Below are 21023 nucleotides of genomic sequence, written 5' to 3'. Positions count from 1 at the left end.
AAACAATGAAAAATAACAGCTTGACGCTGTTGCCCCGATTTTTTCCACTATCGGGGTCGCTTGTCATTGCATTTGACTTTAAAGGCTCCATGCGAATAATTTCCTCTAGGGCCATTAATTCGCGCGTGGATTAGGAGTTTAACATCAAATGCCAGTGCATCGGAACGTCGAGTCCGCTTTGAGATGCCAAAAATACCGGTTGCAGTTAACCGTCAGATCTCTGGTGGCGCGTCGAAGCCCAAGAACATCCGGAACGTTGGGACAAATGGAACCTACCGATTGCACCACACACAGAGATGTATACATTATCTAAGAGTCAAGGGAATCGAACCGATGGCCGAAGCCACGTGACCGGTCAGCCCAACTGATGATAATTCCGTATGATTGAGCCTTTCAGAAAACGGTTACGTGTTTCAGGCGCTAAGTCTGTTTCAAGAACGACTTGACTGATTGCGTCCTCCATCGTTAAGGTTGAAAACATCCCTGGCAGTTGCTTCTCGGAAGCATAACTATACTACGTCTGCGTACGCCATTGGGTGACACTACAAATGATGACTGAGAGGAGCGCGTCTTAGTCGGTGATCGCAAAGAACACCCGAAAAGTTTGCTTTTTAAACCCACGCGGGTTGTGCCGACGAAACGCAAGTGCAGAACGCATTTGTCTGCAAATGCACACCAACCCATGTAATCTGCATGATACTTCTCAACTCGACTGCTCGAAGCGCAGTTTGTTTTGAGCTGGTGAACAATCAAGCAAACGCTCGTGTAAGCTTGGAAGAACGAGGACGTGAAAAATGACGGCTCAATCTGCTGAGACCCGTCGAGTTGTCTTCTAGGTACGAATTGTTACTATGAGTGCTTCGATAGAAAAAAAAACCCAAAGTGATCCAGCAAAACGAAGCATTTATCGATGTGCTACTCTACAAAAGGTTCAGGCAATGAAGAGGCAGGTGAAAGGAAGGTACAAAGAAAGCCCACAGGAACCCATGGATTCCATGGCAACGATGCCTCAGAAACGAAAAACAAAACAAAGAACAAACAATGAAAAATAACAGCTTGACGCTGTTGCCCCCAGTTCCGAGGATGTGCAGGGTCTATGGGAGGACAGGGGAAGAGGAAATAATCAAAATTCAACAAAATGTGGTGGAGAAATCAACGCTGCAGAGAACGAAACGAGGGAACCGTGACTAGCCAATCGGATGAGCAAACAAACTGAGAAAACCTGCTTCAACACTAACCAAGGTCAGAGAAGGGGTAGATCGAAATCGGTAAAATAACTGTAAAAACAATAAGCGAGAAAGTGCTTTGTTTAGGCACTGTTGGGAGGAATGGTGGTCACGTCAGAAAATTTGGCGACGGGAGAGGACAGAGCAGAATGTGACATGTCAAAATATTTACAGACAGCGCAGTTACTCAAAATCCTAAGGCCAACAAACACCATAGAATCAAACTATTGAAGTGGACGATAGGAGAACATGTGACAAGCATAGCGATGAAATAAGTTTCTGAGACATACGGGGATTGAGAGCGATGGCGAGAACGGTCGTAGTGGACAAATCATAGCCTTATGGTTGAAAAGTGTGAAGCACAAAACGACCGCTATCTCTATCGGCTGTGCGAGTGTGTGCGAATTATCTGCTACGAGTCAGGAGTATCGATCCACGAGGAAGCAGCAACCGACTACTAGGTGAATGGCGTAATGCATCAGGCTTAAGTATGCATGCTCGGTTGGAGTTGCTGTAACCCGGCGGAGGTTAGGAAATCACACCGCCATTCCCCTCCAAACTAGGTGGGACGCGCGGCAGATCCAACTTGGGCAAGGGAGGGGTTGGAGGAGGAGTTTGGTAATGCTTTGAGATCACGAATCTGCTTGATGAGATACTCTTTTTCGTGGTTGAACTGACCATCATCGGTCCGCTCAGTTTGGAATTTCGACAGGAAAGAAATCAATTTCTCCTGATTCCGGAAGAGGATCATGTGCACTGATTGAGGTTTGTTCGGGTTGGCAACAAAAACCTGGGCGAGGGGTGGGGAGAAAAATTGGAGGTAAAAATAGTACGGGCTTAGAAGTGTCTGAAAGAAGTTTCACAAATGGCGAAATGCGCGTGCTGCTAGTGTTTTCGGAGACTGAGACATCATCTGACAGCACCACCAACAAGTAAAAAGCAGTCACAATGGATCGCTTTAAAACAAATTGTGTAGTGCATTCAAGGACACATTCTTGCGGTGAATCCCGACTACGGCTTATAAACGAGGTGCCAACCACATTTACTCTAATATTAGACCATGTAGTGCGCATGCCCAATAAACGTCAGCCGAAGAGAGTGTTGTTTTCCGCGCCCAATTCAGAGTGGTGTAAACAAAGAGGTAGAAAAGTACGAAAGAGATAAGGAAAAATCTGGGTGCTGTTGGTGGGATGGGGACCACGTGGCTCCCAGTGTCACGTCAGCCGAAGTGTTGTTTTCCGCGCCCAATTCAGAGTGGTGTAAACAAAGAGGTAGAAAAGTACGAAAGAGATAAGGAAAAGTCTGGGTGCTGTTGGTGGGATGGGGACCACGTGGCTCCCAGTGTCTGGTTGGAGACGCTGCAAGATATGGCTACTAATCGATGTCAGTGGTGGTCTTGTTGTCAGTTCCTATCCAAACTGCCTGGATGAGTGAGAGTCTGGGCACCTCGGAATGAATGTGATAGGCTAGCGCCAAGCCCAGTACCCATCCAATTTAGTCTTTTCTCCACAATGAGGTTTTCAACTAAATTCTGGTTGCACGGCAGCAAAACACCAGAACTGTCGATGATATTCATTCAATGTAATGTAGCTGGTAGTTGTATAAGTAATGCCCTGAACCAAGAAATGGAGAGGACATGCGGATCACTTCTTCTGGAACAAGTGATACCTAAAGCACCTACAGTTTCCAGAGTCATATTTCACATCCTCGTGTTGCATTCAATCTTGTTCGCCTTCCTGGTCATCTTCAGTAACATTTAAATCTCAGCTGCACATTTCTGGTCATAAGGAATGCGGCTGCCTGACGAACGTGAACGATTTGTGTGAATTTCACAACAGCTTGAAACTGTTTTCTTCTTGACAGAAGCGGTTGACATGATGATAAGTTAAATCAGTCGACTAATCCCATCCGAGACACCCATCACTTCGTTACACCTGGGCGTGAGTATGGCTGAGAAAAGACAATCTTCAAATCGAGCCCAAAAAATTTCTTATGAAGTTCATAAAAACTTTGTATAACAGTCAGCATAGCGTATGAGGACGATGAAACAATGTTCGAATTCAGCTGTCTAGGAAGTGAGCATGTGGAAAACTAAACCTTGGTAAGACAGGTTTTTTTCAATCCAATGAGCACAATAAAGTGCTGTAGCTAAGTAACACCCCTAAAAAGTTAGTATCTGCTCAAGGTCTTTGCGATACCCTACCGCACAGCACCTTCGGATGACGCGAGCGCAGGCGCTCCGCGGGTGCTGTAAAAATTTGAACTACTGAATACAACGTGAGTAAGCGGAAAACACGCGCCGAAACTGCGTCAACGCCATCTACTGCTACAGGATATTTCCCGTGGGCAACACAAAGGATCCATTTAATTAATTTGATTGCTATGCAAATTTGACGGAGCGCGGTCCTCCCTAATTTCAGTGAAGGATAGTATTGATTGGCAGCTGCTGAGGTCGTTGTTGGTTTGTTCGCTGAACTTGACAGCTGCAACAGTTTCGTTGTTTCATGAGTAAATTGCCAAGCTCAGCGAACAGATCAATAGCCATCTGACCGGCATACGAGATGCTAATATCCCCCCACACTGCCAACATGACTGACTCCCAGCTGGAGTTATTCAAAAGCACCCATTGGCTAGAGTTCATATCGTTGTAGTCAATCGTAACGCGTAACTCCGACACCAAACAATACGAGCAAAGACGCACGGTGCGGAAGACAAACAAACCACCGATTAAGGTTAGTCATCAGCATTTATGTCTACTAGTGCCATTCAAATGGACAGCTGGGAGTTCGTTCCAAACCCCTTGAAGCTGATCTGTCAAAAAAAGGATCAAAACTTCCGAACAACTCAACAATTTAGGAGCCCAATTTCACCGCTAATAATGACTGAGTTTCCTTTTGAAACCGTGAACAAGTGTCCCACAAGAATGGAAACCGAGGACTAATTAAGCCAGACAAATGAATTCATCAACCTGAGTTTACATCACCAGTCGGTCAACATAATTCCGCTTACTTTGAAGCAGTGAAAGGCTTCGAACGCAATTTGTTTCTTTTCGCTTTTCAACAAATTCATGATGATTTTCAAATTCTCCGGATCCGCGATATACCTTGTCATTACGGAAAAGTTATGCCGTTCTAACAGCAGTTCACCCAGCAACTGGAAAGAAAAGGCAATGAAAAAGGTGTTTGGTTACTTGAACTTAAATAGACGGTCAAGAACATTCCAAAAAAGGAGGTAGATCGTTGGTAAAACTAAATGATGAAGTCCTGAGTTGGAAACTGACAATGATTTACGAGTTTGTAGTATCAAACGCACAGTGTCAACTGGGTTCAATCTTTGCCGACTTTGTGTGTACCAAACATGCTCAGTAGCCTCTCAAATGCTGGCATTCCCATTAAGGTGGATTGCATGTTCGAACAATATTTGAACCAGCCGAGTACCAACAGCACTTGTTATGCCAACCAATGTGTGCCATTAGATCACATTAACTTGGACATTCTGAAGACGGTGCGTATAATGCCTCAACTGATTGTCCGGGTAGGATGAAAGCTGATGCGCTCTCAAAAAGCAAATGAGATTTATGTCACACAGAGCAATCACTCACCACGTTAGAGGTGCTTGAGCTTCAAACTCTCACAAACACAGCATGACAGCTACGCACTACTGGGAAGTGCAAGTCCGGTCAATCGATCGAATTAGACGAAGAGAGAATCAAAGCCTAACAGGATGAGAGCTGGGCGTGGGGTCAAGTCCCAAAAACCAGTATACTCGCCAAACAACAACGGGGCATCTGTTGATGATTGGTGTGTGCCAGACGACAGACCTCATAGCACCTAATCACACACACACACATACACACACACACCAAACGACCATACCAAATTTAACCCCTCCCTCTATGATAAAATGTCCACTCATAGTATTAGGAGAATCAGCCCCGAACGTAACGGGACTACATAAATGCCAATGGAATAACCGCTTTTCGTTGAAACAGATTTCATTGGTTGTTCTTCACTCGCCCTTGACAGACGAGTGGTATTCTTAGTATCACGTTTGACTGCTTGCACGCGACAGTGATCAATAGAGCAGCTGACTCGCAAGCTCATTGACTTTTCTGGTTTGGTCAAGCGGACCAGGCGATCAAGCGGCTATCCAGATCGGGGTTCGCGGTAATAAGAAGGCATATAAGGGACTGTGGTCCACAACACATGGTAACAACCCCACATGAATGTAACGTTTTGGTGATGACCAGGTGACTTCACGGATGTTGAATGGACAGAGGCCGAAAGTCCAGTTCACATAGGGGCAAAGCGGATGACCGAATGACCACAGATCACAGTTTGTTCAGTGAGTAAATATCCTGCCTGAAAGTTGTCACTTTGGTGTGTTGGTTGGGCTCGAGTGCAGCAATGATAGCTCGGGTCGCGCTGACTGGAACTTTGTTCCAGGAAAGCCAGAGGGGAAGAGTCAGGTCAAGGGCAGCCAGATATCGAGTGAACTTTGGTCTACATGTTGCTTCGCATCATATAATGTCAGTGATAGGTATTGTTGACTCCCCCTGTGAATCAGTAGCAATCAGTAGTTATGTTCCTGTTTGTTTGACTACTCATGAGTTGCGCCTGTTTATTATAATGACGTTTTGCTCCCCTGCCACTCAGTCACTGTGGTTTTGCTCATGCTTGAGGTCTGCTTACCCTCTAGTTACTAGTGTCGAGAGTTCGTCACCCACCTGTCCCCGCTTGCGATTTCGTGTCAACTCAACCCACCTTCGAGAGTCGGGGGTCGAAACCGAAACCTCTCGGACAGCAGACGAGTGTGCTACCTGATGTGCCAATTGGAATTTCCCGGAAGCCCTATTTTTGTATCACCTTGGCATTGCATTATACCTGATAGTGCTTGTTTGAATTTTGTTTTAAACGGGCCTAAGTGCGCACCTCGGCTTGACACGTGGCACGTGCTATTCTGTCAAGCTGTTAGGTATTTGTGTCAAATTCACCCACTGCCCGTTTTCCAGACAGTCCAAATTACCTCCCGAACGTATCGACTGTCTTCAGCGACGTTATCTCTGTCTGACTGTCGATATCCTAAGCCCAGTTGCCTGTCTGCCCTTTATCTGCTCCTACCGATTGCGCTATCGTTGATAGTACGCTTTGCTTAATTCATGATGTGTATTAATCAATTTGTCTAGAGAACTAGTTCCCAATTCAGCATTTACTGCCTTTACGCGTCTGTTCACTCCGCCTACTGAACTGCGTATAGTCGGATAACTCCGATCCCTAGTCCCCCGGATCTTACAGATAGCACTGTGTGAATATTCGGTGTGGGATCTTGTTGTTTCGTTTCTCGCGTCCCAGAACAATCGGACTCTCTATGTTTGTTTGTCATCCCGTATTCTTGTTCTGGTCGTGCACTGATGAGGGGCCGCAACGGACGCTAACTGTTTCGTCTCCGCACATAAAAAATCCGAAATTACCTGCCATGACTGCCGCAACAGTTAAATTAGCGTCTGAAAATATTTCTGTATTTTCTCCACTAACTCTAAACTTAATGGTAGTTGTTCTGTTCGTTCAGCTGGCCAATTTGCTTGCAAATGTTTCGCCACCAACCGAGATGACATCACTAGTACGTAGGAGCTGACGGTGAACCGTACTGCGTCGGTGTGCATAACGACGCACCGCCAACTCACTTCACACCGATTAGGTTAATTCGGTTCGTGGCGGAACGTTTGCAGCTATAAAGTCCAACTCAGCGAACAGAACAACGACCATCTACACTACCATTTATGTCGACGCGATAGTGATTGGCCAAAAGATCGGACCGCTTGCCGGTCCAACATTAACGCGAGCTCTGATTGGCCGAAAGGATGAACCCAACAGGCAATCATTATTCAGCATCCATCGAATGCCGGTTGCCAATGCCGCAACCAGAGCGACGGAATTTTCGGGATGTTGTCTCATACACTTTAAACACAATGTGTAGTACGTGTGTTTCTGACCTGACGTCGAGCGTTTAATACACCTTGTGCATCTTTGGTGGGTGTTTTCCGAAAACTCTAGCTAGGAAGGTTCAGACCGAGAACTGAGCTGAGGCGTCACGATCATTACAAAGGTTCCGATAGAATTCCCAATGTCGTTCAAATTCTTTGCATATTCGTTATCCACACATACGAGTGCAACACAGTTTGACCCCATCACACAGAACTTTAAGAACGACCTAAACATGGCAGGTAATCACGAAGAAGTATTCCCATATACCAGCAGCAACAACAACGACGAAGCAACGATGATTACTGCAAACTCGACAAACACTTGGACTAATCGTAGTGTGAACAGAGTTGGGAATTTTTAATAGATGTTTCGTCCTGTAAGCGAGGCCAATCTATGCTGCAAAGCCGAGATTGGCACTGCACAGCTGTTTCATCCTTGTTGGGAATCATCAGGCGTGTGCATCTCACGAAACTCCTAGGAGTCATGTTTCATCCTTGTTGCGAATCATCAGGAGTGTGCATCTCACGAAACTCCTAGGAGTCACGAACAAGGTGGGCGAAACTTTCATGTGAGAGGAGCCAGTCCATATGTGGGACTAAGTGAAGTGGCTTCTGTGAGTGAAGGATGAGCGGCGAGTTAATCGCAGTGGCAATCAGGCGCTCACTGCCGAGCAGTTAAGTGTTCAAACTCAGGCTCGGGTTGATGAACCCGGCATAACAGAGTGAACTACGAGAAGATACCGGAACTGGACCAGAATTCGAATCAAGTGGAACAATACAAAACACTCGACGGAAAGCTATTCAGTGAGAGGAACGACGACTTATTGATTCAATCTACCCGCGGTGAATGGCGGATGCAAGTGCCATAATCAGTCGGCACGAGAAGCCGCGGATATTCACAACATTCCAGGATTAACGGAGTTCAACAAAAAGCACATGGCGAGCGAGAATGTGACGGACAAATGGCAGGTGATCATGGGTCGCAATAGCGGTGAAACGTGATCAACCGCCCGGCCCTAAAATTATCAGTAGATTGGCTGAGGTGGTAGCGCACGCAACAACCCATGTTTTATTTTTTTGAAAACTAGGCCAAAAATGTAGTAGGCTAGTGAGCACCTGGACACTGATGGACTGAACTAAAAATCCCAAACGATCCAGAAGACGTAAGTTGATGAACGACCAGTCAGCAGATTTTTCCCCGGTCAATACAACTGTACGCGCTAGTTCAAAAAGACTATCGAATGGATGAGTTAACATTGCGAAGTGTGGTTCAATTTACCGTGAACAGCTGTGTTAGAGAAGGGAGGCATAACTGAGTGCCTATCATAAATAGGGTGAGGCGAAATCGTTAGGCTGGGAATTTTAGTATTGTTTCGGTGATCGGTTTGGCGGGAATCGTAGTCATATCTGCTAGACATTCTAAAGAGAAGCACCTCAGTAAAGAAATGCTGAAGTAAGTGCACTGGCGAAAATCCACAATAAAAAACAGCCGAGTAACCTAACCTAGGCGAGGTGGCTCAAGTGGTTAGAGCGCAAATTTACTGACCGGAAGGTCCGTGGTTCGAACCCAATATCTGCTTCTTGACTCCCCCTGTCTAGGCTTGGATGTACCCCAGCCCTCGTGCTTCTTTCGGGTGGCATGAAGGCTAGGCACCGAAAAGATGCTACAGCTGAACGACTCTAGTGATACAAAGAGTGATATGCACCTGACAGGTTCCTCTAAATTCATAGCGAAATTGGTGTGTTTATCTGTAACCACGACTGTCCACTCCGTTTTGCCAAGCAATCGAGGGATCCAGCCATTTCCAATAACTGATAAGATATAATCCCTCAATAAGGGATTGGCGAACAGACAAACAAATCCCTTCAAAACATTTTCGATGATAATCACCCCGTTTTTCCGTACAAAGTGTACTCATATGTTGGTAGTGTGAGGAGATTTGGGATTTTTGCGAAGATTTCGTCCTGTAAGTGAAGCCAATCTATGCTGAAGAGCATATATGTACTCATATGTCACCATCTTCCCTCCTCATGTTCACTTGTTCTTCGATTAGGAAGCCTTACTTTTCGCGCCCAAGATTTCTGTCTCATGACATCATCAAGAAGTTTGATAATGCATGAATCTCCTGCATTGACCGAGTTGTCAACCCGTTTGGTTTCCCAGTCCATTAACTTGATATCCAACGTCGTTCTCCCCGATTTCTCCATGACTCGTGAAAGCCATCCTATTCACAATTACGTCCAATGAAAATCAACTCCTGCATTGTGATCTTCGGAATTCACCTTCTCGGTTTCCAAAACAATGTCAGGATTTGAGACCGCCATATCGCAAGGACTACATCGTACTTCTTGTCCATCTGACTGCTCTTGAACCGCAATCCTATAAAATTTACCATAATATTCCGTTGATACAATAAAACCCCTCAACAAGCGACACCCATTGGGGGGGGGGCAAAATGCCTGCCTTCCGATAGCGACTTAACCCCCTTTTCATGGGTATTGCGGTCCAGACACTCAATAGTGCGTTTATCCAGAGTGAGCGTTGGATGGCTCAGAGGCTGAAACGCGAACTTATTGACTAGATAGTCCGACCTCCGCATCTCGACTGCTACTACCTAGGCTTGGACAGCTAGGCAGTATCTCGGCCTTCGTGCTTCCTTCGCGTGGCATGGCGGCTATGCACTGAAATGGTCCTACAGCCGAATGATTGCCTTATTTTGCTTTCGACAGCCGACATCCAAACTACGATCTCCTTGCTAAATGTTATACAGTCATATCCCTTTTGGAAACCCAGTCATTCCACATTGGGGTTATCATTAAAAAACATACTGGTTTTGTCCATCTTCTATGCATTACCATGAAACATATACAGCCAAACGAAGTGTTTGTTTTCTTTCAAACAAAGTACTGTGTTGGTGGACACTGCACCCACTTGTCGACACGAAATTAACTGCAGATGCCATAACAAGAATCTCGTCCTGCGAGCCAGTCAGTGGTTATGGTAGCTCATTCGGTTTGTCTAGTTCGCCGCTTGCTGGTTGCTGATCGTTCAATAGCTCACCAAAGGTTTCGCCACGAACGCTCATCGAGCACATCTCGTTGAAGGGTGGCGAATCATTTGCAAGACAACTGTCAAGCTCGGTGGACATATCAACAACTAATCAACGAACCCGACCTGCCAGTATTTCCACATATGGTTACTTCGGCTGCCTTCTATTTCAGAGATGTGCTAGGAACTGTAGTGTTTCCGGTATGATCATGGTTCTGGTATTTGTTACAACCTACTGCAACCAACCTGCAGAGCTCCCAAAGTGCATGCTTTCATCCCCATGGCCCACCTGATGAATCAGTTGTTTCCGTCCGAACGACTTGTGAGAGGATGCTTATGTCTTCCCGGGTCGAATTCTTCGATCTCCTCAGCGTATATATTGAGTGGCCGAGACGAAAATGGTGGTGATTAGCTCTAGCACGACTTCGAAATATGGTGTCCCATCACTGTGGATACCGTAATTAATAGGCTTGCAAAACACAGGAGAACAGAGTGCAGTTTAGGCCTGGGGTGACAAACAGGCGTCTTAGCTTACAAAAGTCAAGCTTAAGTAAGAACTTCAAAGCACAGATTTCGCACGCTAGCACTGACCTACAAACATACAAGCGAACGCATATGTTGTGCCCCGGTTCAACTCATGGTCGGTCATGAAAAAAGCCCTGGCATGGCCATTCGACAAAACCTACCTGAGACAAAGTGGATCGGTTTAGAGCGTGACTAAAGTTCATGCAATAGTCTGTCTTCCCAATATTTCACTAAAATACAACACAGCAGTATCTCCCTGGGGACCTAAGTTCATGAAAATTTAATAGAATAGCGGAGAAAATACAAAAAGAACATTAGTATGCAGCCGCGTGCCCCTTTGAGAGCGATGTTCGGCCTCCGGAACCACGTTCGACGTTCCCCTCTAGATTCAGCAAGGAGTCCCTGGTTCTTGTGAGAAATCCATAAATATCTGGGCCTTCGGTAAGTGCAGTACCTTCGAGCTTCATACATTACACCTGCTAGAGTTGAGGCCACTGAAAATTCACTTTTGCTAGTATATAAAGCAACCAGCGTCCTTAGTATGAAGATGTGTAATAGCGGTATTTTCTCAGCTCAGTTCTCGGTCTGAAACTTCAAAGCTAGTGTCCCCGTGAAAACAACCATCAAAGGTGCACCATGTGTAGTAACGCCCAAAATCAGGTCAAAAACATATACACAGCGCCTAGCACATAAAGTATGTATGGCGACAACATTCCGGAAGTTCTGACGCCTTCTACATGCGCAATCGGCAATCAGCGAATACTGAATCATGATTGAGTGTCGAGTCCACACTTTTGACCAATCAGAGCTCGCCTTCGTGTTGGACCAGGAGGCAGTCCGATCTTCTGGCCAATCGGGTGCGGGATAGGTCTCAGCCGTATCAGCGCCTAACTGAAAGTGGTAAAGAGGTATCGAGACCATGTGTAGTAACGCCCAAAATCAGGTCAAAAACATATACACAGCGCCTAGCACATAAAGTATGTATGGCGACAACATTCCGGAAGTTCTGACGCCTTCTACATGCGCAATCGGCAATCAGCGAATACTGAATCAATCATGATTGTCGAGTCCACACTTTTGACCAATCAGAGCTCGCCTTCGTGTTGGACCAGGAGGCAGTCCGATCTTCTGGCCAATCGGGTGCGGGATAGGTCTCAGCCGTATCAGCGCCTAACTGAAAGTGGTAAAGAGGTATCGAGGCGGAATTCTGCCAGCCCAAATAATATCCTGGGCACTATGGAAGATATCGCAAACGACACCTAATGAATACATAACTGAAACAAAAAAATTCAAGCGCAGACATTAAAGCTCGAGTTCCCAAAGGAGTTCGGTGCGATATGATGTTTATCCACTCTCCACTAAGAGGCATCAATACAGTATATGCCACAGACCGTTAAGCTGCACTTATCCGTACTCAAGTTGTCTGAGAAAAATTCTCATCCTACAGCGCAATACAACATCAAATTGTTTAATTCAAAGTTGCTAAACAAAGGTCCGACACCGAACCCCGTATCGTCATTAGAGGACAATTCAACAGCATCGTGAACACTACTCACTTTCAGGGCCTGACGATTTGTGACGTAGTTTTCCGCTGCAATCATGTTCGAATAGTGTTTGAAAAATTCGTCATAGTTCGTGCTCAGGAATTCAGCGACTAGCGTTTTATGTCGCGTTAGTAAGTCCTTTAGAGTGGAGAACGCGTCCGAACTGACATCGAACGCCGTGCCTTGAACATAGTCAAACAGCTGATAGAACTCCGGGGAAGAGAGAACCACTTTGGCAAGAGATTCGTGCCGGCAGGCATCACGAAGGATCTGTGGGGCCATGGATAGCACAAGACAGTCATTAAACAGAATACAAGCCAGGCCATTGGGTACACAGAGAGAAAATCAAAGATATGTTCTTCCGATGCACTTTTGCTCTAGCTGCTGTCATTTCTATCGGCGTCCACCGGGCGAAACATTATTAAAGTCAACTCATAAAACAGGGTGCTCAAACTGGCCTGCAAAATATCTGGGTGTGCATTAGGTTTTCCGACAAAAACAATGAATACATGCGGTCGCTAAATGGTAATAAATGCTTGGGAATTCAAGCAACCGCTGAACCAACAGCCCTAGAATTAGAAGCAAAGCTCGCCGAGCAGAGGCGTCCTGCTTGTGAAGCGCCCACCGGCAACTGGAAATGAGTGGCTGGCTCCACAACTGCATTTAAAGAAACTACAAAGAACAGGTGCTAATTTAGTGACTGTGAGTTCTTGTGAAAGATGACAAAAATGGAGGCTTTTTACGGTGATCCAGCAAGGGTGTATCAGATCGGAAGCTGAGTGCTACACAAATGCAGCCAAAACCCTCTGCAGCGGCCACAGAATTACCCAAATTTCGTAGGCCGCGACATCAAGGTTACGCGGATGTCCTAAACTCGATTACCGCATTTGGGAGCCATACTCGAGCTTTGGAAGCGCAGCAAAAATTGTCAAGAAGTAGTTGGAGATTTTTGGCCGATTTATCTGACACTCCACCACACATCAATGGTTGGGATAAGAACAGAGGGAGAATGTCTGTGAAGCTTGCGCAAGGGGTGAAAGATCCAGAAGACCATTATCGATTTAGGTCTAGGATCCGGTCTTAACATCTTGGACACATGGTGTCCAATGGGTGATTGAGGTTTCGACAAATATCGTCGTTCGGCTGTAGCACCCTTTCGGTACCTAACTGCCATGCCACGCGGAGGTTGCAAGAGGGCTGGGATACTGCCAAGTTGCCCAAGCCTGGACAGGGGAAGTCCAGAGGCAGAGGTCGGGTTCGAACCGGGGACCTTCTAATCAGTAAATTCGCGCTCTAACCACTGGCCATTTCGTCTGTCACCTGTACACGAATTCGGTTTTAATAGTGGACTCGAGCGAATCCAGTTGAATCTCTCGTTCATGATGGGCCCCTAAGAATGGCGAAATCAGCGTCAGGTCGTCAAAGAGTTTACAACAACCTCAAGGGCACTCACTGTGTTGTAGCGAGTAAGGCTCACGTCTGAACTCCAATGTCTGGAAGGCCTAGGCCACAGGTCACAGGAATCATTGTTCTAGGTTACCAGGAATCCCAAAACTACAAGCAAAGTGATTTGTTCTCAAGTTTTACATCAAAGGGTTTGGGTATTGTTCGTGCAGTGCGCCGTCCAGGATGAGGCCCCCTGCGATTGGCTGGAGACACTGTAAGAAAGGCGGCTGATCGATGTCAGTGGCGTTCGTGTTGTCAACTTATTTCCAGACTGCTTGGAGGTGTAGGTACCTTAGAATGCGTGCAATAGGTCAGCAACAAGTCCCATCCCTCACCCACCCTGATCCCTTGTTTTCATTTCAAGGCTTTAAATAAAATTAGACAGACATTGTGGTTGTACGGCAATGAAGCATCAGTGTCAACACTGATGTTGCTGTCTTTGATGATGATTTACACTGTCATTACAATAAGCCAGAGAATACACATCGACGCGCCGTACCGTGTTCTTATAGTGACACGAAGGATGAAGAGGTCAAGCATCACGTTCGATTGGGCGTGGTACGATGGAGCTAAGCCGATTTCGAGCTACTAACGTAGGCACAGCAATTAGACGATGGTGATAGTAGCCACGTGACCTGCACAAAGCTCTTCCGCACCGATCGATGAACCACAAAGCGTTCTGCATGAATAAAATGTATGCACACACAAATTCGGGTTTGTGGGTGGCATTCTGGTTACACAAAGATAAAGTGCAGGTGCGTTTTCGCATTCTCGTGGACGGTTGGGACCAAAAAACCACACCAACTAAGGAAGATGATGTGGAAAGTCGGTTGGGTCGCTACAACCATGACCCATGCAGTGGTGGCACACGCTGGCTTTCGGTAGCAATAAAGACAGCTACCTAAAACGACAGTATCTTACTATTCGTCAGGCACTCGAGAAACACAAAGCTGATTGATTAGGTGCAAAAAATGCCTGCATAATACCTAGTGTAGAATTCGCATACATATTCCACATCAACCAATAAAACGCCGCGTGACCAATGCTAAACTCGCCATCTTAAATCATTCAAGGTTAGGGTACAGTGGCGAAGGAGGGATAATGTTAGGTTGCTCGGAGATATACAGGAGCAACTGAGCACATATTTCAGGTTATCTCGAGCTCAAAAGAGGTGGAAACGGAAGTCCAGGCTCGATCTAGGCTCACATAGTCCAAAATATACGTGAAGGTGCAAATACAACCTAAAGTACTCATGTAATATCGTACCGAACCCTCCCCTCCTACGGATACCAAGGGAATTTTCTAACATGAATCCTGTTCACTTCCGAAAACAGAAACCATAAATACGGTCAGAGAAGTATGATCTTTAGTTCAACGACTGACACTAGCAGTAGGCAGCTTGAAACAGAGTCAGTCTTCAATCTGCTTCAGTCTTCAGTCTATCTTCCAATCGGGAATTAGGGTAAATCTGTTCATCCAGTCCTCAGAAATGCAGGACAATAGTCTTACATCCGAAGGGCACTGCTGAACACGAGACAGCCTAGTGGTTAAGGCGCGAACTTAATGACCGGAGGGCCCGTGGTTCGAACCCGGCTGCGACATCAAGACTGCACCTGACTACACCTGAGCAACCTGACAGCATCTCAGCCTTCGTGCTTCCTCCGGAAGTCACGCCGGCTAAGCACCAAAAGGTTGCCACCGCTGTTTTTGTCATCCAACAGGAAAATGAAGGATAAATAGAGTAGCTGTTTTGACTACCCCATGCATCTGAACACATATGAAGACACTCATCAGAGGAACGCCAATTTTCGACATTTGAGATCAGGAAAGGTAGCTTGAAATAAATTGCCTAAGAATATCTCAAAGAGCATGCGCACCGCGCACAGGGCTTTAAACCCAAGGCTTCAACTACTCTAGTTCAGGTAGGGTAATTTGCTGTTGTGAATAAGCTTCCAAAAGCTTTCTTCAGGATTATTCCACTAACTGTACACACACGGCCACCACTTATGCGTCGTTTTCAGTGACTGCATCGTCCTCTTCCCCGCATTCACTAAGTTTCATTCTGAGAATAACCAACACAGAGGTATACAACAAAGACGTTATTGGAAGCACCGGTGTACATACCACCAGCATGGAACATTTCATTATTCCACGCAAAACGCGGTTGTCGACAAACAACTTCCTCGCAAATGATTTCGACGTAACGTATCGGATGCGAATCCACTTCAGTTCACCTCAGTTGAGTTTATCAGCTATAAACTAGGGACCAAAGGTACGTTGGCCCAGCTGCAACAGATTTTATCACAAAAAGGTGGGATAATATGTGTTGGAGGGGACGGAATGTTCAGTTGATTCGAGAACTGGGTAGCTAACCATTGACGGCGCGCCACTGACTGCGCGATCGGACCAGTATCATTAATCATTGGTGATTCGAATCCCGGGATCTTCATCTAGGGAGGCAGCTATTGTCGGCCAGACTCAATTTACTGGCTAGTTTTTATTATACTTCGTTGACGGGTCATACGTTGTCCACCGCTCGGTTGCTTCCAGTCAGTAGAAGCCTGGGCAAAAAAGAGCTCTGCAAGGCTAACAGAATCAAAAGCAGCTTTCAGATCAAGAAAAATTACCAACGTGAGACGTTTGAAAGAGTGGCGCTGTCCAAAAACTTGTTTCAGGGTAAAAATACGGTCCATGCATCTTCGGCAAGGTAGGAACCTAGCTTCATTCTCACGAACCTGTCTCCGCGATTATCGAGCAGCCTACGCAAAATACTGCCAGAAAGCACCTCGAACGCCATGGCTACCTAGCTGATGCCACGATTGTTTCCGCATAATGTTCTTGAGCCCTTTTTGAAGACTGAAATGACGTTCCGGACACTCCGTTCCACTGACATTCTGCTTACGTTCCAAATCGTCCGCAGTTAGGTCGTCAGCTTGTCCATCAGAACCTCACCACTTTCTTTGAAGATTACGGGATGCAGATCATCTGAACCCAGTGAGTCATTGCGTTGGACGAGATTCGGAGTGGCGTAAACAGAGAGGTGGCCAACCCTTGACTTGGCAGAGGAGTATGAAGGAGATCACGAAACGCTTGGGTGCTGTCGGTTCTACTCGCCTTCCAGGATGGGGACCGCGTGATCCTCACTGTGCCTGGTTGGAGACACTACAAGATATGGCTGCCAACTGATGTCAATGGCGTTCTTGTTGTCAGTTTCTGTCCAGATTGCCTGAGTGAATGTCTGGAGGTGTAGGCACTTCGGAATGATTGTGTTAAGCTAGCACTAAGTCCCTCCCCCATCCACCTTTATTCTCTCCTTTACAATAAGGCTTTCAAATAAGTCATGGTTGTACGGCGGTGAAGCATCGGTGTTGAACACTGATGTCATGCTATCGATGTGTGTGTGTGTTGGACTAGTTATGTTTCATTTTGGATTTGTACCGTTGGCGGCGGCTTAGTGTCAGTGTTTCATTCAATCCCATTATGTCTTCCCGCTCATCTTGCTGCTCAAAGCAATCCCGACAGATCTCGATAAGACCCTTCCTTCCCACTCTCAGAGCTGTGGTCTGTCAGGGCGTATGGTAATAGGACAAATGAACACGAGTTACCGCATCTTAATTGAACCGAACAACCGCACAGCGCAAAGACGACTGTTTACTGGGATCCACCCCATCAAAGAGCTTTTAGCCTTGGGGCTGAGTGCAACTCCCACACCGTAGATACCACGAGTCATTGCGTCAGGATTACCAGATACACGAAGAATGAAATATGGGACATCTGACTTCGTCCTAAGCGGTTTGAGGCACACGACCGAAGAGAGATCTTCTTTGCGCGTTTGGGAGACACAACATACATCGACAGAGAGGGAAAGCCAGGTTTCAGCAAGGGATGCGTGTTGTCCAACTTGACACAGAAAATGAACATTGAAGGCTGCAAAGTGGAGGTTAGTAAGGGATTATTTTGGTTTACTTTGGACACGAAACAATGTTGCTAGACTCTGCTTTAAAAATCTGAACTGCGACGCAGCTGGCATTAGGGTTTTCTCAAACGACTCTTCCCGGAGCCAATGACTCAATGGCCCGATGCACTTGGCTTCAGGGGGCCAACCTAACCCGAGGACGCAAGGAGTAAGGCATTACTGTTTCACTCCCAAGGCAGCTGCGCACAGCTAATGTCTTCTGATCAGCACCAAACTCTGGTTTTAAAAGTATTCCGACCGTATTGAATAATGCACCGTCGGTCAGGGTCAACCGTTGGGCGATCGGCTTATGCGGTTTTCAGAGCCAACCTCTTCTAATCGATCCCTGCTCGGAGGAAGGCAGCATCGTTGCATTCATAAATATGGACATGCTGGTTGCCTGGGGGAAACACCTTACTGCATTCACACTCCTTCAGACCGCCTCGTAATACAATTACTCACAGTACGCGGACTCGCTGTTCTTAGTCTAGCTGCTTAACGTTGGTCTTCTTGGCATGCTTGGACTTTGCTTAACTCAGTTCCAGCCGTTATGGCCCGTAGGATCATTACAACACTGAAGCCAGACCACCGTGACAAGGTGACAGCTTTGGGGCTTCTCCACCCATGGGTGAATTTCGAACGCGGCCATCTCCTACCAGGGAGGAGCCGTTGTCCTCCTTACTGGGTAAGAGTCGTCACCAGGAGTCAGCTTATTTGAAGCAAAAACTGACAGGTAGTATATGCTTACCTCTATCAGGGTACGACAGTAAATCATCCGCCTAGTTGGGCAATGTTCCGCAGTTTCTCCACCACTCAATTGCGAAAGGCAATGTCGAGTTCGCACTGGTCTTTCATTTCCATGCACTGTCACGGTGATAAGTCCGGTGCTTTTGAGTCCCACTATAGGGTTCCGCTAGGTGTGGGGCCTGACCCCGGGGCGTGCCTCATAGCAACTGAAGCACTAGGCCGATTTTGAGAGAAGGGGACTGTCGTAGGGGAAAGTTGTGATCAAAAGGGTCAACACCTCGTCCTCTCAGAAGGAAGAATGTGTTTGTGAGCGGGACTCTGTCGCCGAATTCCACCTATGAAAAGATAGACTGTAACGCAATTGAAACTTGACTGTTCCCGCTTACACATGTTTAACACATGACCTTCTGTGTGCACCTCTCCCTCTCTCTCGATTACAGGTATCCCGGACGGGTGATCACGAGCACCGGACAGGAAGGAGTGTTCTGCTTGGACCCCCTCCCCCGAGTGACCTTGACCTGTTTTTCTGTACTTCACGTGACCTGCACCCGTTGTTCCGGTTCCGGTATCGAATTTACGTTTGTTCACAACGTGGTCGTTCTGCTTTCCTATCCGTGCGTCGTGCTTGCTATAACTACACATGCTGCTGTGTCTGAGTTAACCCGGTGTATCCGTTGCCTTACAGCGCATTGCGTCGACTCGCCCACGCTACACACGTGTTCGCAATGCCTAGGGATACTTGCTTGTGGGCTTACCTGTGTTAAGGCGACTGGACGATCACGATCGACTGAGATTCGAAAACGACTGGTTTTGGCGACAGAATCATGGGATACGATAAGCGAACTGTGCGACGAGAAATCTGCTATGTAGCACGTATAGGAAATGATAAATGAGCCCAGTGTTTCCACCTCAGTCATATTGCTGGGCCAGTCTGTTCCGAACTAGTAGTCTCGATGCCCAATGACGACAGAGCTTGTTGGCTGTAAGCCGCGCAGGGAGGAGGGTGAAAACAGCCGCTCATTGGAGGCGACAACAATGAGTAGGCTTTCTCGTCCAACCGAGTAGAAACTGAGACGGCTATATCTTTATAGCGAGTGTTTTGATTCATGAACGCTATTATTATGTATTACAGTGTTATTAACCGTCGTTGCTTCTCATCATACAGCAGAGACAGCTGCTGTTAAGGCTTTCATACATCGTCGCCAAGTCTTGGATTTAGCAGTGAACAAGAGAGTGATGGGTAGAGCAACGGGATCGACCGCGGTGGTGAACTTGCTACCAGATAACATATGGATCACCTGAGTGAGTGCTAGCCAAGTCCCAGCCTTTTGCTTCATCACTTTGTCCTCATGCAATCGTGATTTAAGGATTTAAGGGCGTCCCTTTCCCCTCCCCTAGTTCATACATTCACTTCAGTCGAACGCCTTGAGTTATTTTATGCTCGCAAGTTAAACTTCTGCGAAAGATACTAATAACGAGCCGATCCGGATACAGCCCTGGAGGAGGTCGCGCTTCCGCTGTGTTGCCTTCCACAGATCGATCAGTTCATCCAAACGGACACTGATCGGCCGCATAAACATAGTTCAACTAAGAACGCTTTGCTAACTCTCCTCAATTTAGTTCGATCAACTAAAACAAACGGATAAACTCAATTCCTTTGGTGGACGACCCAGTTTTAGGCGAGTCAACACGAGATACAATGTCCTTCTTGCATGAGTGAAACGCAGTAATTAGTTAAGGATTTAAGGGCGTCCCTTTCCCCTCCCCTAGTTCATACATTCACTTCAGTCGAACGCCTTGCATTATTTTATGCTCGCAAGTTAAACTTCTGCGAAAGATACTAATAACGAGCCGATCCGGATACAGCTCTGGAGGAGGTCGCGCTTCCGCTGTGTTGCCTTCCACAGATCGATCAGTTCATCCAAACGGACACTGATCGGCCGCATAAACATAGTTCAACTAAGAACGCTTTTCTAACTTTCCTCAATTTAGTTCGATCAACTAAAACAAACGGATAAACTCAATTCCTTTGGTGGACGACCCAGTTTTAGGCGAGTCAACACGAGATACAATGTCCTTCTTGCATGAGTGAAACGCAGTAGTTACGGCGGACGATACAGAGATCTTAGTTAGTAATCGCTCAAGTGGTTTTTGATCTGTTCGCCGACTTGCAAGTCGATTGTCAAGCTCAAATGCTTCCAGGAGCTAGGAAAATGGACGAAGGTACAGCTGTCAGCAGAGTTATTCAGTTGTTGGGGTCGTCGTATATGGGCGGTAGGTTGCTGCCAGTTTCAATCACCAAGAAACGGGGGTGGAGTAAGAGTGGAACTGCCACATTCAACCAATTCATTGGTCTTGAATTGTTTCAATCCAGTGGGACTTTTGACATATATATGACAGTTCCCGTAGATTTGATGAAGGGCGCCAGTCGCTGCAGGACTAGACATGTCTGTCAATGTCAATCACCACCATCAATGACGGGAGTACACCCGTAACACATACCGGTGCTTGTCCCCATCAGGGGGGAAAGCCTTAGGAAAGAGAGAGT

At 46.5% G+C, this 21023-nt stretch overlaps 2 protein-coding genes across 2 annotated transcripts in view; both read right to left on the bottom strand.

The window, feature by feature from the left end:
• The window catches only part of T265_11686 (hypothetical protein), a gene marked incomplete at both ends in the record, with an annotated part of 42230 nt that extends 41924 nt beyond the window's left edge, over nucleotides 1-306 (bottom strand). The window contains one exon of the mRNA XM_009178404.1: nucleotides 197-306. Within this exon, the coding sequence (XP_009176668.1) occupies nucleotides 197-306 (110 nt within the window). The remainder of the gene's footprint in view (nucleotides 1-196) is intronic.
• A 584-nt stretch (nucleotides 307-890) lies between these two features.
• The window catches only part of T265_11684 (hypothetical protein), a gene marked incomplete at both ends in the record, with an annotated part of 27397 nt that continues 7264 nt past the window's right edge, over nucleotides 891-21023 (bottom strand). The window contains 3 exons of the mRNA XM_009178403.1: nucleotides 891-2016; nucleotides 4236-4379; nucleotides 12340-12597. Of these exons, the coding sequence (XP_009176667.1) occupies nucleotides 1786-2016; nucleotides 4236-4379; nucleotides 12340-12597 (633 nt within the window). The remainder of the gene's footprint in view (nucleotides 2017-4235; nucleotides 4380-12339; nucleotides 12598-21023) is intronic.

The sequence above is a fragment of the Opisthorchis viverrini genome (genome assembly GCF_000715545.1).
Source record: "Opisthorchis viverrini unplaced genomic scaffold opera_v5_558, whole genome shotgun sequence".
Lineage (NCBI taxonomy): Eukaryota > Metazoa > Platyhelminthes > Trematoda > Opisthorchiida > Opisthorchiidae > Opisthorchis > Opisthorchis viverrini.
The sequence above is the reverse complement of the archived record's forward strand: the minus strand, read 5'-3'. Positions and strand labels throughout refer to the sequence as shown.